Source organism: Ailuropoda melanoleuca, chromosome 1 (genome assembly GCF_002007445.2).
Source record: "Ailuropoda melanoleuca isolate Jingjing chromosome 1, ASM200744v2, whole genome shotgun sequence".
NCBI classification, from domain to species: Eukaryota; Metazoa; Chordata; class Mammalia; order Carnivora; family Ursidae; genus Ailuropoda; species Ailuropoda melanoleuca.
This window is the reverse complement of record NC_048218.1, coordinates 108819191-108836209: the sequence shown is the minus strand read 5'-3', so window position 1 is coordinate 108836209 and position 17019 is coordinate 108819191. Positions and strand designations below refer to the sequence as shown.

At 38.8% G+C, this 17019-nt stretch overlaps 2 protein-coding genes across 3 annotated transcripts in view; one reads left to right on the top strand and one right to left on the bottom strand.

The window, feature by feature from the left end:
• Positions 1–329: 329 nt before the first annotated feature.
• Positions 330–4374, bottom strand: SERP1 (stress associated endoplasmic reticulum protein 1). The gene is made up of 3 exons (XM_002923455.4): positions 3933–4374; positions 3553–3628; positions 330–2353 (listed from the first exon to the last, which is right to left on the bottom strand). The coding sequence occupies exons 1-3, from the start codon at positions 4014–4016 to the stop codon at positions 2313–2315; spliced, it is 201 nt and encodes a 66-aa protein (XP_002923501.2). The 5' UTR covers positions 4017–4374; the 3' UTR covers positions 330–2312.
• Positions 4375–4586: 212 nt separating this feature from the next.
• EIF2A (eukaryotic translation initiation factor 2A) overlaps positions 4587–17019 on the top strand; it is a 32755-nt gene continuing 20322 nt past the window's right edge. The window contains exons 1-3 of one of the 2 annotated variants that reach the window (XM_002923452.4): positions 4587–4738; positions 13299–13368; positions 16304–16378. In XM_002923452.4, the coding sequence (XP_002923498.1) occupies positions 4711–4738; positions 13299–13368; positions 16304–16378 (173 nt within the window). In that variant the 5' untranslated portion in view covers positions 4587–4710. The remainder of the gene's footprint in view (positions 4739–13298; positions 13369–16303; positions 16379–17019) is intronic. The other variant, XM_019804021.2, reaches the window with a different exon arrangement.

Here is a 17019-nt window from a genome sequence, read left to right as displayed (position 1 = left end):
AATGTAGACAACCTCCCAATATTATCATGCTGTGTTCAACACTGGATGACATAAAATTCAACTGGGAAAGGGAGACCGAAAGAACTGTGATTTTCCTTGAATGAGACTTGGATAATGAAATGAGGGTAAATCCTAGGAAAGGAACTATTTAATTTATTGTGCTTTTAATGTATTTCTTGCTACTTATTCCCAGTTATAAACTTTTAATCTGTGTCTCTGGGTACTATTTATTTTAACTCAAGTACAACATAATACTAGGCATTCTTTAAAATAATTTTCTATTGACCATAAAAAGTACACTCCGATAAGAAATCTGTAAAATCATTTCCTTTTAGAAGGCATGAAATATTCAGGGAACTTTATTTTTAAAGGATAAATCAAATAAGACACAGCTTTCATTGACCCAAACATGCATATTCCATCCTTAATATAAAATGTACTCAATTAGGAAATTACACATGAAATACAAAGGGAATGCAACTTTACATATGTAAAATGATTGCTAGCTATAGCAATTTAACAAATTAATAAACATTGTACAATTAAAAAACAGAAACAAAAACCCTAACATCTTAAAGCCAATTATCTATAGTAAACCAGGGGAAATTCTAATATGGAATGGTTTGACTCAAAGCAAAGAATAAGGCACCTGCTATAAATTTAGAACAATAACTTTCATTTTTAAAGTTACAGTAAAATAGAATTAGTCAACCAAGACACTTGCTTCCAAGAGGGAAACAAGTACAGGGTTGATTTCCTGGGTAAGAAAGGCAGGTAACAAGGCAGATAAAAACCTGCTGGTCCAAGGTCAGCTGATTCCTTCCCTATTTCTTGAGTAGTTAAGTTCCTAAACATCCTTAACTGCTCCTCTCCCGCATTCTACCCTTATATTTAGGGGTATCAGAAGCTCTCTCTGAGGTTCACACTGTGTATGACTAGGCAGCAGATTTCCCTTCTGTTCCTCTTAAAACAGCTTATTTTAAAAGAGATATCCTGAGGCAATTAACAAAGCAAATGAGCAGCTTTCTTTCCAATTCATTGATACATAAAGACACCTCTCAGGCTTTTTTTTTTTTTTGTAAATCAAGTTACACTATGTATTTAAATAGCCAAAACTTAACAATTTTCAACAGTACCAGGAAACCCAAAACCTGCCTTCTCACCCTTACCATTAGTAAAAAGAAACTTTGATCAATCATAACCTTTAAAATTATACAACAAAGGGAAGACTAAAGACTGATCCTTATCAGTAAATCCATTTAAGTCCAGATGGTACTTTAGTCTGACGTATCTAGTACCCTAACAAAATTTTCATCATAAATCTAAAAAATTATTTCCAAACTAACTTTTTAGTTGATGTGCCTTTTTTGGTATTAAAAGTGCTATTAATGTGCTAAGATGTCTTATGGCATATTGGACTCATCAGTATGTCCTGATGAGACACCCAGTTGTAGTAGTATTTTTCCCTAAAATGTTGTCTAGCATAGTAGACCCCTTTGATATATTAAAGTAATTCTAGTGAAATCAATGGTGACATAAACTTTCCCTGACTTTACTCCACCATGGTAGCTTTTAGTGAAAACGAAGTGACTCATTAAGTTACAAAATGCTCAATCAAGTTGTTTTCTTACGGCATTTCAGGTTAGTATAATTACTCATGCAAAACCCAAGGCAGTGTAACAGAAATAATATTGTTAAAATAGATGTTGTAGCTATAAGCATCTCCCTTTATATTAAGCATTTAGCTTTTAAAAAATTTAGGTGCTAAAGATTATGGGAAAACTAGGCTAACTGTGTAATTGTTCCATTATAAGCACTTTATTACAGGACAGTTACATGACCCTATATGGTAGTGTGCTTTCAATTTAAGATACAGTAATAAAGTGCCTAGCTATATAAAAACCATAACTCCAAATTTTAAATTAAGCTAATTGCATTTACACGTTAGGGTTAACAAAATCTAGACCCTGTCTACATAGATTTAATCTAATTACCTATACTGGATACCGTTTTAATAACCACATTAAAAAAAATTTACTCTACTGATTGAATAAGTAGGGTCCACTACTGTAGCTTAACAATCAAATTTTATTGCTTTATTCATGTGGTGCTTTTGCAAGGCACTGTGGTATGGACTAGAAAACTTGGAATGACTCGTGAAGAAACCTTGGAATGACAAATGAAGAATGATATGAAAAGTCATTCTGAGGCAGGATGCTTTACTGAATTGTTTTTAACCAGGGTATCAAACATTAGGAATGAGTTCAAGTTAAAATTCACAGGAGAATGGAAACATCTTAAGGTCAGTCACTTCACATGCCCATCCTGATACTTTGAATAATCTGGAAAATTGCTGTAAAGAGAAAGAGCAAATGATTTAGTAAGCACGCTTTGAATAAAATAGGTCTGGCAACTGACAAATACTTATTACGGTAGTTCACAAGAATCCAAGAGCACCCTTAAAATTACTTGCAAATGCTATGTAACTTCATTGAAATAAAAAATGAAGACAAGCCTACTCTAACAACTGAATGTCTAAATTATATTTTTAAATTTCAGGTTCTCTGAATTTTATGTCTAAATGCCCAAGAAATTTTGCAAGACACAATCGTTTTAGAAAGAACTTAAAGCACCAAAGCAAACAGGTTTTTCTAGCATAGAACTATTTTGATTTATTCCCAAAATATTAAGTGTCTTTTTAAGGCCTGGCCTGTAATATAACCATGTTTCCTCATTCTCACAAAGCTGAAATTTGATAATCTTTAGGTTATATAAATTGCTTGGCTCTTGGCCATTTATCAAGAAAGCTTCTACTAGTAAGTTTAGGAGGCAGGCAAAGTGAAATGTTTAAGAGAAACCTCAGTGACTTTATAACGTCAGAATGTAAAAAACAGAAACATGTACTTCAGTATCAACAACTTGCACATTAAAATAATAAATGGAGAGAGGAAAGATATTCTGTAATTTGCAGAGGCAAGAATCTATTAACAGCAGGCTAACCTGATAACTTATTTTTCCTACCATATGTCAAACGTTTCTTTAATCTAAAAACATTTATCTCATACATTAAGTCAGGTCCGTTTCCTTTATGCGGAATCAATTCTTTGCAAGAGCTTTACTTTATAAAATATACCCAATTTTGATAAAAAGACATTAGATTCTGGGACACGTTAAATTAAGTTCAACGTCCATGCATACACGTTCCTAAGCTTTTTGCAAATGTATGGATAATGAGACTGCAAAACATTCTGAATTCTCATTCCATGAGGGTTTTTTGTTTTGGTCTAAATTTCTTCCAACTTGATCTTTACTAACAGGATCTGACCTCGTTTTCTGATCTCCTGTGAGCACAAATCAAGCTGTGAGAAGTTTCTGGAGCACCCCCTCTGTACATATGTGGGACAAGGAATTCGTTCGGATGAAAGAGACTTATGTGGGGCTCCCGGCAGGTGAGTTGAAAACTACGCTGGTACGATTCACCACTGATGGGTCACCACGTCATCCAAACCCTACATCCAACGCCCTACCCAATCGTAGCCCCAAAACACTTACCAGAACCACAAACAACAAAAATGAAGAGAGCCAATAACCAGGGTCCTACAGACGCCTTCTCTTCGGGAGCATTTCTCTGCAAAAATGAAAATTCCCTTTTCAAATGCAAAACCCCGCTCCGACCCCGGGCTCCTGCAGCCTACACCTCGGGCCAGGTGACCAGGTCCTCTCAACTCACAGGTTTCCTCTCCGTTCCCGAACCGCCAAGCTCCAGCACCCACCTTCCCAAACCCCCTCCCCCCAGCCTGCCCCCGCCAACTTAGCGTCCAGCTTGTGGCCTCGGTCCCCTAGCCTCGGGTCTGGGGGAGAACTCGACGCGGCCCTGCGACCCGGGCCTGAGCCCAGGTTGCTGGACCGAGGGGCGCCTGCTCTTTCCTTACCGAGGTCTTGGCGACGTTGCCGCGCTGGGTGATGTTCTTGCTGTGCTTCTCGTTGGCCATACGGATTCGCTGCTTGGCGACCATCTTCCCGGCGCCACCACCTGCCCAGCCACCCCCTGGACTCGCTCGCTCGCCTCCCCTTGGGCCGCCTCGACGCTCTGCTCCTGGTGCCTGCGTCGCCGGAGCTAGGAGGCTCTCAGGCGGGGCGCTAGCTCCGGCCGCTGGGCCTGGGCTAGGCGAGCGCGAGTGCCGAGCGCTAACGGGGCGCGGGCCTCCGAGTGACTGACGACGCCGGACTGGCCGGCCGAGAGGCGGGCGCGCGGGACGACAGCAGGCCGCCGGGATATTCTTGCGCCGCCGCTCTGGCCGCCGCCGGGAGCGTGGAGGGAAAGAGGAAGGAAATGCAACGCAACAACCGGGCAGCGCTGTCCGCAGCGTCGAACTACTTCAGGTTCGGCTGCCAACGTCAGCACTGGACGGGCTCCACCCCGCGGAAGTGTGAGCTCCGCCTGCTAAAACAGAAGCAGAAAGAGGACGAAGGCGGGCGCACGGGCCCTAACCCAACCCCCCGACGCTCTTTAAAGCGTTGTCCGGAGCTGCGCGTGCGCCTTCGGGCTCCTTTTCTGGGGCTCTCTCCAACCGGAAGTGAATTGGCCCCGAGGCTTGTGATACCGGAAACAGCTATGCGCGGTTTCCACGCCTGAGGAGACGTGTAGGGGCCGGGTTTGGCCCTCGTGAACTCTGACCCAAGCGCGTGGGTTTCTCTTTCCGGGACAAGATGGCGCCGTCCACGCCGCTCCTGACAGGTAAGTCCTGAACGAGCAAGGGACTGTTTTTCAGAGCAGTTTGTTTTTATGTCTTTGCTCTTGGGGATAACTCGAGAAACATTGGTGTCTGATCCACCTTTCCTTGTGGGTTGTAGAAGAGCTAGAGGGCCTTTTGGGTTGCTTGGTGTAGCGTGGCAATCGGAAGTGAGGCCCCCGCGTCTGGGCTCCAGCATTCCCCTCCCTTTTGGCCCATCCATCATTCCTCCCCGTCGCTTCAAGTTCCACTGGAATTGAGGAAGGAAAATAAGATCGGAAAGTGCTTGTTTAATTTGTTTCCCCGGGTGTACAACACTGGTTTTATACGAACCCTTAACTGGTGACAGACCTTGTTGACAGTGAGAAATCGTTTATCTCTTTAATAAGTCCCTAGGATGAGCACACACATTAAATACACCTGGACTTAAGTAATACCCAATTCTGCGCTGCTTGCTTTAATGAGATTTGTAGGACCGGATAGAGAGGGTAGAGCTGTGGTAGTGTAAATTTAAAGTGATAAAAGTGTGCTCTGGGGTTGTACCAGTGAGCATTATAGAAGTGATCTAGCAACGTTTGATGTTGAAATGATTGTGAGCTTTTTCGAATTTGAACATGAGAGGATTCCTGAGATTTTGAAGAGGAGGCAGAGTTTATAATTTTGGAAAAGATAATTAACTTAGTCTTGGACTGTGTCCGGGAAGACTGGACCACGGTAGTGGTTGGGATTCTCATATGAGTATCAAATAAAGAGAGGAAAGTTGGGAGAGAAAAGAATAGAGGCTTTTTTAAAGTCATGGATAGCTTGCACGGAAGGAAAAAGTCATTAACAGAAAGATTGCCTACTTTTGAGGAAGGGGGTTATGTCCCCTGAGACTTGAAAGGAACCTTAAAAGACTTTTGCACTTTTTCCCATTCTACATTTTAACATCTTTATTATTAAGCACCACATCCACTCATATCAATCTGGCTACTGCAGTCCATCAGATATTTATCAAATACTGACATAATTTGTTAGATGATTATGGCAGGCAGATGCTGTTTAAAAGGCATAATTACGTAATTAAATGAATTTTTTTCTTTAGCTTCATGAAGATAACTAGTATGTTATTCACAGTTTTGGAATGCTTATTTGAACTCTAGTAAAAACGAGTACATTAAACTTATCTGATAAATTTTCTCCTTTAAAAATCCTTACAGGGTCTTCTCAGTGCTAACAGGGTAAATTCCATCCTGTTTAGCATAGCATATGGAACCCTTCATAATCCTTGAAGAGCTCTTTGCATCTCCTTGTCCCCCACCGTATTTTGTGCTTCATCAATATTGAACTGCTTATAAAACCCTCAAAAAGTCTACCTCTTCAGTCTAGGACTATCCTGTTCCTCTTAATTTGGCTTACATCTTTTCATCTTTTAAAATTCATTTCAAACATCATTGCTTTTTGAAGTTTTTCTTCACTCTTCCCAGATGATCAGTCAATCCCAGGCTATTTTTTTTACCTCATATATATTTGAATTTTTTTTTTCCACATAGGTTAATTATCTGATTGTTTAGATGCTTTTCTGCCTTGCTAGACTGTGAACTCCTTGGTGGCGGGGGCAAAGTTTTACTCATCCCTATCTTCTCAGTACCAGGTACAGTGCATGGTGAACAATAGACACTCTAGATGTTTGATGGAGGAATAAAATAATGAAGGATAATCACTTCATTTATAGTGAGATTAACTAAGAATGACAGTTTTCTTACAATGCTTAAAATCAAGGACTTCGTAAGAGCTTAAAGGTGAGATAGTCATTCTTTTCCTCATATTCTCATATTCATAGAGGCCCAAAGAGATTCACATTGCAAATTAGCAGAATCAGGATTGTATTTAGTCATTTAAATCCATGGTCCATTTTTCTTTTACTTGAACACACTGGTTAATTTTTTAAGCATTGTTAGTGTAGATATTTCAGCCAGTAATAGATTCTTTTACTTCCAACATCTTTTTTTAAACTTAAACTCATGGGATTTTGGAGTTTAAATTAATTTGGACAGTAAATTTTGTTAGTTACAACTTTTAATTGGAAATGACACAAAGCCAAAGCACGCCTGGGTAGCTCAATCCATTGAGCATCTGACTCGATTTCAGCTCAGGTCATGGTCTTGGGGTCCTGAGATTAAGCCTCGCACTGTGGGCTCTGTGCTCTGGGCTGGGGGGGTCTGCTTGGGATTCTTTCCATCTTTCTCTCCCTCTGCCCCTCCAGGTTGCATGTGTGCGCTCTTTCTCTCAAATAAATAAATAAATATTTAAAACAAAATTCATTCTCAAGCTAACATTCTCCATATTTACATTCAACCAGCTCAGCAGCCCCAAAGGAAAGCACATTTTTTTGCCAGTCTCAATGCTGGTTGACTTTGGCTTGGCTCGGCTGGATCTTGCTCATCTTTGAATCAGTCAATTTTTAATCGAATCACCAGGACCAAATTATATTCTCACCCTTGGATAGTTTCCCCTGGAAAATTAGAGTCTTCTAAAAGGTGGGTCCTGGATGCCAGGCATATAAAACAGTGGCCCTTATGTGAAACCCATATTTCTAATCAGCTTATTACGTGAAACCTGTATTTCTAATCTGGTTGAGGCCACTGAGGTAATTTTTTCAAAATGGAGTTATTGTCCTACATTGATAGGTACTGCACATTCAGTCACTTCTAATTAAAATAAATTCCTCATTAGAAAGTCATATGTAGAAAAATTGTTTTCGTTATTGAACTTTTGAATCCATATTTATTTTTGCTTTTATTAACTTGTGATATAGTTTATGTTCTGTTATGAATCTGATTTTGTGTGTCTTCTAACACACTTTGTATATCCATTTATTCTTGTATAAGTTACTCAAACTGATTAAATCTAGTAAAGTATCTTAGTGTTCCAAAATGTCTTACAGCACTTTTTCATAGTTATGCTTCTGTGTAAGAACGTATGAAATAAAATATTTGGTTTAAATAGTGATTTATATGTACAAACAAGACTGTAGTGACTCAATATTATTTTTATGATGAATTCAATTGATAATTAGTTCCCCTAAAATAGACATATCTGGTATAAAGAATAAAACCAACAGTTTCACCAGTTTTAAAGTAGCTGTGGTTTGTACTTTTGTTTCATGGACTTTGTTTTTACCTTAGTACAAAATCTTGATCTATTCAATTTTTTATTTTAATGAAACACTTTTGTTCGGTGTTCCCAAGTAAATCCATTCTTGAGAAATGTTGAAAAACTTTTCCAGAGGCACCTGGGTGGCTCAGTTGGTTAAGCGTCTGCCTTCAGCTAGGTCATGATCTCAGGGTCCTGGGATCGAGCCCCACATCGGGCTCCCTGCTCAGTGGGCAGTCTCCTTTTCCCTCTCACTGTCCCTCTGTGTGTCTCTCTCAAATAAATAAAATCTGTTTTAAAAAAAAAAAAAAAAGAAGGAAAAAAAAGAAAAACTTTTCCCCAAACTTTTGATTGGTTTAATTTCTTGCCATATTGTGAACAAACATTATTAAAAATGATGGTCTTTTAAAAAGCCTTATATATTGATATAATTTAAGACTTAGAAGAAGTTACAAAAACAATAAAGGGAGTTCTCATGTACCCTTCATCTAGGTTTCTCCAGTGATAATGTATAACCATAGTACATTATTAATACCTGCAAATCGGTGCTTGTACAGTAGTATGTACTAAACTATAATCCCTATTTGGATTTCACCAGTTTGTGTGTGTATATGGTACTAAGAAATTTTATCACGTATGTAGATTCATGTAACCACCACTGTCAGAATATAGAACTGCTCCATCATCACAAAGAAGATGCTACCCTGGGGCGCCTGGGTGGCTCATCCAGTTAAGCGTCCGACTCTTGATTTCAGCTCAGGTCATGATCTCAGGGTGGTGAAGTCAAGCCCCATGTCAGGCTCTGTCCTGGATGTGGAACCTACTTAAGGTTCTCTCTCTGCACCACCACCTCCCTCACTGGACACATGCTCTTTCTCTCTAGAAAAAGAAGAAAAAGATGCTCCCCTTTTATAGTCAGACCCTCTTTCCACCTCTAACCATGGGCATCCACTGATCTGTCCTCAGTAATTTTGTCATTTCAAGAGTTATATAAATGGAATCAGAATGTACAACTTTCGGATTTTTGTTTTAAAACTGTTCTTTATTTAGAATGTGAACATGTGCATGTTGAAAAGCAGTTGATCAATTTGACTGAAGATTTTTCTTCTCCAGAAACACACTGAAACGAGGAAGTGAAAACCACATGAGACTGATTGCTACTTGAGTGACACTCAAGAGTGACACTTTCACACTGACTTTTCTGTCAAGTGTTGCCTTTTAAGATTTTGAGTTAACAATCTGTATGAAAGAGTGTGAGTTAAGTAGTTTTTGTTCCTCACTCCTGTTCTGTCTTAGTCCATTCTGGCTCCGGTAACAAAAATATCATAGAGTAGGTGGCTTAAACAACATTTATTTCCCATACTTCTGCAGTCTGGGAAAGTCTGCTCCATGGTACTGGCAGATGCGGTGTCCCTGAGAGTCTACTCCCTGGTTCACAGACAGCCCAGGTCTGCTGTGTCCTCATAGGGGGAGGGGCAAGGGAGCTTCCTGGAGTCTCTTTGATACGGGTGCTAATCCCATTCCTGAGGGCTCTGCTGCCCTCATCGAATTACCTCTCAAAGGCCTATCTCCAAATACCACCACATGAGGGATTAAGTTTCAACATTTGAATGAGGGGAGTGGTAAACAGTCTATAGTAGATCCTTTGGAGTTTTCCACCGGTCTTAGTTTGGTAAGTAGATACGAAATAGAAATTTTAGAAAAGGAAAACCTGTACTGGTTGCCCTGAATGGTCTGAAAGTTCCCACTGCTCTGGTCAGAAGGCTACCTTCATGGGTTCTCCAGTATAGCTACCACTTTAGTCCAGTTGACCTTTGAGCAAATGGGTTTGAACTGTGCAGGTCCATTTATACATTTTTTTAAAATACAGTACAACACTGTAAATTTATTTCCCTTACGATTTTCTTAACACTTTCTTTTCTGTGGATTATTCAATTGTAAGAATATAATAAATAATACATACACAAATATGTGTTAATTGACCATTTATGTTATCAGTAAGGCTTCTGGTCAGCTGTAGGCTATTAGTAGTTAAATATTTGGGGGAGTCAGGTTATTCTTGCATTTTCGGTTACACAGGATTCAGCACCCCTAACCCCTGTGTTGTTCAAGGGTCAGCTGTATAATGTACAAAAACTTTGAATTTCACCCCAAGTAAACGTTGTGGTTGGTGATAACAGCAAAGTGAACAAATATGGAGGACCAGGGTCACTAGTTACAAGTTCATGAGAGCACGAGAAGCTGAGATGAGGTCGATAAAGCTTGTTTTTTCTTTTTTGCCAGTCACTTCAGGCATATGTTCTCAGGGCTAGCGGTTAAGGCGACAACATGGTGTGGTTGCATCATCATATGGCACGTTTTCTAATTACACAGCAGCTTCCTTGGGGCTTCACTGACAATATGCTCTTTTATTTTCCTAGGCCTGTATGTAAATAAGAGAGCCCTTAATGTGTTAAATTTGCAGTAGCATCTTGTGGGAGGCACCTCATTAGGCTGACACAATTTTATGTAACCTAGTAATAATGTCTAATTTGGTAACTAAACTCCCTAGTTTGGTAAATTCACTTTTTATTGATCCCTCAAATAAATGTTTGTTAAAACCATTATTATAGTATTAAGAAAAGGATGGCCTATTTTCTTCTAAATGCTAATGTGTTATACATGATACTACAGCAAATGATTTGGTGACGAGAAATAGCACTATTTTGCCTGTGTAGTAAGAGAATTTTGATTCTAAGTGATGAGAATTATAGTTCGTAGTTTTAAAATCTTTTAGGAGACATTTTCTGGCACAAAATGTATTTGAATGTCATTCGAGATTTTTAAAATAGGTAACTTCAGTGTTTCAGTCAAGGCACAGCGATAGCCTGAGCTCCTTTGAAATTATTGTCTTGAGTGCAGTTATGGATTCATTTTTTTTAAATCCCTAATGCCTAGCACATAGAGCTGTGCAGGGACCAGATCATATAGAGCCTTGTAAGCCGTGTATTGTTAGGAGTTAAGATCTTGATATATGCAGAACACTTTGCCGGGCTTCATTCTAGTCAAGGCCAAATGACCTGCAACAGTTCGACAATTCCGCCTAGTGCTCTGCATGTGAGGAAACATGGTATCGACTTGCATACTTGTGGATATTTAACAAGAAACTCATTATTTAGTTACGTGTTTATTTATCTTATGTCCCGCCACTAGAATGGAAGCTCCGTGAGGGTATAGGTTTTTGTCTTACTCATCAGTGCTTCTTTTCCTTAATAACTTTCTGACTTTAAATTACTTACTTTGGGACTGTAAGTTATATTACTTTCAATATCTGAAAATTGAGCTAGTTAATTCTCAGGTAGAAAATCATTGTTAATGAGAAGGGAAATGGAGCCAAGAGTGACCGCTATTTACCAGTTTTGCTTCTTTCTCAGTAAAGAGAAGAATGGAAGATTTGTGAACAGCTGGCAGAAACGGAAGCAGATAGAATTAAACCATGAACCTCAGTCTAAGTTTCTCTTCTATTCAGAGCTTAAACTGTTGCTGCTAGCAAGAATTGTAGCTGATAAAATAGTAACTTACCACCAAGTTCTGCCAGTTTTATCTCCTAAATATTCAACACTCATTCACCATTTCCACTGCTCCCCACCAGTCCAAGTTTCCATACTCTCTTATGGGACCTCTGCAGAACTGTCTTGAAAAGTCTTACCCACTTTTACTCTCTTCCAGTTTATTCTCTGCACTGGACCAGATTGACCTTTTCAAAATGCAAATCTGGTTCTGGAAATTCACTTAAAACCCTTTTGAAGTTTCCCACCTTAGGCTACAGACCAGTGTTGCCTAACTTAGGCCACAGGATCATGCTTGGTCTGAGCCCTGTTTGCTTCTCCAGCTCCAGTTACTTCCATAAAGGCCTTCTTTACATTCCTCTGATGCTCTGTCGTCTCTCTTGCCATGGAGTTTTTGCACTTGTTCCTGTTCTCTTTGCTTGTTAACTGCTACCTATCCTCCCGATCTCTGCACACAAATCCTGTATTCAAGGACACTTTCCCTGATCTTCCATTTTTAGATCAAAACTCCTGTTATTCGCTGGATTAGCCCCATAGATCATTACTTTGTAGCACTAAGCACACTTAACAGAATTCCGTGTATTTGACTAATTATGTGATTAATGAGGTCAGGGACAGGGCTGATTTTCTTCCCGGTTGTATCTCTGGTACTCAGCAGAGGGTCTGGGAGGTAGTTTTTATTTTTTACTCAGTAAACATTTTTCAGATGAACGAATCAATTTCTTTGATTCAGCTTTAGAAGCTTCTGATTCAGTCATTTAAAAATATGTAATTAATGTGGAGTGCCTGAGTGGCTCAGTTGTTAAATGTCTGCCTTCAGCTCAGGTCATGATCCCAGGGTCCTGGGATCGAGCCCTGCATCAGGCTCAGTGAGAAGCCTGCTTCTCCCTCTCCCTCTGCCTGCTGCTCCCCCTGTTTGTGCTCACTTGCTCTGTCAAATAAATAAATAATCTTTTTTTAAAAATAAAAATATATAATTAATTCTGTTGATGTTTTTGCTTAATCTTGAACTCTGTTTCCATTTTACTTTTTAGGATATTACTGTTACTGGGAACTTAGTAAATGAATGTGTCTCATCCCACTTGTCCTCTTAGTTTGAGAAATTGTAAATATATTAATAGTGCCTTACATTTTTTTAAGAACTTTGAATATATTCTGTATTTTTATGTTTTTTGTTTTTTTTGTTTTTTGTATAAAGCACACAGCCACCCTGTTTTCTAATAATTCCTCTTCCAGGTTGCAGACTGCCAACTTTTTATTGTAGCTTTACATGGCAGAAAGAAAGCTAGCTAGCTCTCTGGGGCTCTTAGAAGGGCACTAATCCCATTCATGAGGTCTCTACTTATGATCAAATTGCTTCCAAAAGGCCCCAGTTCCAAAAACCATCATCACATTGGGATTAGGGTTTCAACATGAGAACTTGGTGGGGGGATAAACATTCATTCCATTGCATTTTACCTATTGATTTCTCAGTAGTTGCATGATTTCATGCAATAGGGTTAAGAAAAATGTACCCTTTTTAAAAAAAATTAGTTTTTTGAAAAATGTACCCTTTTAATGCTAACATTCTATAGTTCTATGAAATGTTTAGTAATTTCAATGATACTTTGAAAATTTTTTTTTTAAGATTGTATTTCTTTATTTGAGAGAGAGATAGTGAGAGAGTACATGAGCTGGGGGTAGAAGCTGCCTCCCCAGTGAGCAGGGAGCCCAATGCGGGACTTGATCCCAGGATCCCTGGATCAGGACCTGAACTGAAGGCAGACGCTTAACCGACTGAGCCACCGAGGCACCCCAAAAGCTTTTTGTTTCTTAAAATATTTGTGATTACTGAGTATTTATTAACAAACTAATGGTGGTTCTTTCCATTTTGTTTCTTTAGTCCGAGGATCAGAAGGACTGTACATGGTAAATGGACCACCACATTTTACAGAAAGTGCTTTGTTTCCAAGGTATGGTTTATATTGTTGACTGATGTTATAGGGAACTATATGATACATCCTAAATTATTTTTGTTATTGTCATATTCTGAACAAAAAAGGAAGAACAGATAGGCTGGTTTCTTGGGGTGTGTTATATAATATTAACAGAAGATGGAAAGAATGCATATTCTTTATCAAGAAAAATGATCGATCTTTAGATTTGAAAATAATAGCTTCAGCATGTTTAAAAGAAAAAATGTAGACATTAGTATATTTGAGTTCAAGCCTTTAGCTTGATTGTGATCTTAAAACACCATTCTTTACTAACAGGAACTAGTTCCTTGCAGAAGCAACTGACTTTAGGTCTAGAACAGAAGACATACCGATTGAGCTAGAGACATCTTGGGCCAAAAAGCAAGGAAGCTATAAAAGACAAACAGGACTTTGTTAAAGGGTCATAGGAATCAACTTTAGGGGGTTCACACTAACTTAAGATGGGACATTTTGAGCATTGGGAAGAATCATGACTGAAAGGATTAAGACATTCAAGTATATAAACACTCTCCCCAAAATTCCTCTCTCTCCAAATCTTATTGGTCAGCATTGGAGGTTGACGGGGTCCTCATTCATTACTTTGAAAACTGATAAATCAAGAGAAGGAGTCAAGCATTTATTTTGCCTTTCCCGTACAAATAGTTTTTCAGAGTAAACAAATTATTGATGAGGAAATCTTATTTATAGGAGAATTCCAGTTAATACAAAAGGAATGATGGGATTAGATAATCATTGTAATCTTAAAGAAATCATGTGTCAGTGGTTCTCAGATTTTAACATGCATCAGAATCATCTGAAGAGCTTGGTAAAACACAGATTGCTGCTTCTTCCCCGGATTTTCTGATTCTTTGGATCTGGGGTGGGTCCAAGAATTGGAATTTTTAACAAGTTTTCCAGTAATGCCAAAGCTGCAAGTCTGGGGGCCCTGCTTTGAGAACTACTGATCTGGGCAAATGATCATCAAAAGATGCTGAAATTGTTAGATGAACTGTCGATGGGGAACTATATAATAAGGCTGACATCACCTGAATCTGTTGCCCAATTTTTTACTAGACCCAGTTCTCTAGAACCATGATACAGGAAGTATGGGCCCACGAACAGCTGTATTGGCTTCACCTTGAGCCAGTGCAGAAATACAACATCTCACTCCCTGATTCAGCTTAGTGAATCAGAACCTGTGTTTTAACCAGATCCTCAGGTGATTTGTATGCATGTTGATATTTGAAAAGCACTGCTCTAGTAAACAAGTCTGTGTTAGAGCTTTTATGCTGCATGCCCTTCACTGGGGTGTATAATCCCAAGGCAGCAGGAATTGGCGGGGGAGGACGAAGAGAAGGGAATAAGTCAAGGAAGATGTGAAAGCAAATATACTGTGAGGTGCACTGAGGTGACCACAGATTCACAAAATATAGCCAGGCTGCTTGGTCATGCAAAATGTCTCTGGAGAGGCTATAAGGAACCACTGTGCCTCAGAACATTCAGTTGTGGAGAGGAAGCGTAAGAAATGTATCTGCAGCCGGAGCTTCTTTTGGTCTATTCAGGTCGAATTTGAGTGTTGGAACTCCTCTTCCTGCTACTGCAATAGGCATAGCAAAAGCCGTGCTAAAATGTGGCCCTCACTCCTAGAGAGTCTGAGACAGCCAGTGGTGTTAGGAGATGAGGTGGCCAGGTCTCTTCATTGAATAACTGATGCCTGGAAGCAGGAAAGGTAAGGTGAGTCTGAGCAGGCACATACGTAATGAGTCCAGCACAGTCTCAGCATCACTAAGAGTAGAACAAGGAGACAGTACGTGTCTCCTGGTGGGTAGTAATGGGAACTACATGATACTTAACTTCTATGCAGGTTGAAATAAAAAACAACCTGATTCTAGTCAAGCTTTTAGATGAGTGGTTCTCAAATTTGGCTGCACGCTAGAGTGACATGGGGATTTTTTAAAAACCTGGATATCCAAGGATTGGGTATTAAACGAAATAAGGTGCAGCACAAGTGTAGGATGGTCATAGTTGTTTATGTGAGAAGAGGACAAAAATAATGTTTCAGTAACTACATGCTGAGTATAAGCTACCGTTATTATGTGATTGCAGAAACACAAATGTCATCTTTAGGTGAATTAATAATGTAAAGATAGTATCCAGTTTAAGGGGGTTGTACTGGTCAGTTCTCAGTGCTTGTTATTTAATAATTTAAATGGTTATTAGCTATGAAGTTCTGGTTTTCTGTGACTACACATATGGACAGCCTACGTGTGCCCACATCCACATTTCTGTTTGTGTTCCTTATCACTGGGAGTTGTACTCCTAGTAGCCATCTCCAGCTGAGAGATACAGCACTTAGAGTTTTGATCATTGGATAGAATATTGCTAAGAAGTCTGATTTCCTAGGTCTATTTTTATAGAGAGTATTGTATCCACACTTACTGTTGTTATACTTCCTGTCTCTATACATCAGAAATTGATGGAAGACCTTTGTCCTTCAAATCCAGGGACACTTCATGGCTACTTGAGGATATTCCGTCCATAGTTATGTTGTTATGCAGGTGATCTGGGGCATTCTTCACACAGTCTCCATATTGAAATCCTTCAACCCTCTCAAGATTAGGGCTGACAGCTAGTGACTTCCACGTTCACTTACATTTTTGAGTTCTCACGCAAACTAGTTATTCACCCAAAAGGGCTCTGTTTTCTTCTTAAGATTGATCTGTTGATGTAACATCAATTTCCACCTTACTTTACAGTGGTTGTTGGCACTGCATTTTAAGAGATAAGGCATTTGGTAGACTAAAGCATTTTGGAATTACTTAAGTTTATGTAAGTTTATAATCATTAAATTAGTAGTAAAATTGTAAATTTTTAACCATATTTTTTTGAAAAGTATTAATGCTTATTAAACTTTTTTTCTTGTCATTTTCAGGGAATCTGGGAAAAATTGCAAAGTCTATACCTTTAGTAAGGATGGCACCTTGTTTGCCTGGGGCAACGGAGAAAAGTTAGTGTTTCTTTATATAACATATTTTATGTGTGTATCATCAGTATAAAACAAGTGGCATTATTTGAATAATATGTGTTGGGTATCATTAATGAAGCCCATCTTTTAATGTCATGATGTAGTTAGGTATTATCTCCAATGCATCTCCCATAGAACTCTGAAGTTACTAGCTTCTATTTATGTGCCATGACTTGACTTAGCTAGTTTCTTAGGGTTAAAAAGTAATATATGAAAAGGGGCAATTAATTTAATGCTGGAGAAGCTGAGAAGTTGTTTTAAATAGTGCTCTACATTATTGGTTAGGGTTTCTTAAGTTCTGCACTAACACTTAGAGAATAACTCTTCGTTTGTTTACCTTAGACTTAGATACTTATATCTTTGCTATTAAATTAGTAACAACTGTCTACAGTTATTTCTATGAGTTTTTTTAATGTATAAAAATATGTCATGTAAGTATTTTATAAATCATTCTAAAGTATATTAGTATAGTCTATATTACATAATATAATCAGATTACAAAACCGGTTTTGCAGAAAAAAAGTAGTCTGATTAAATACTCATAATTTCACTAAGAAAATCACTCTTTTAATTTTTCCATAGTCACTACAACATTTCAGTTCAAAGAACCAGGAAAATGCCTA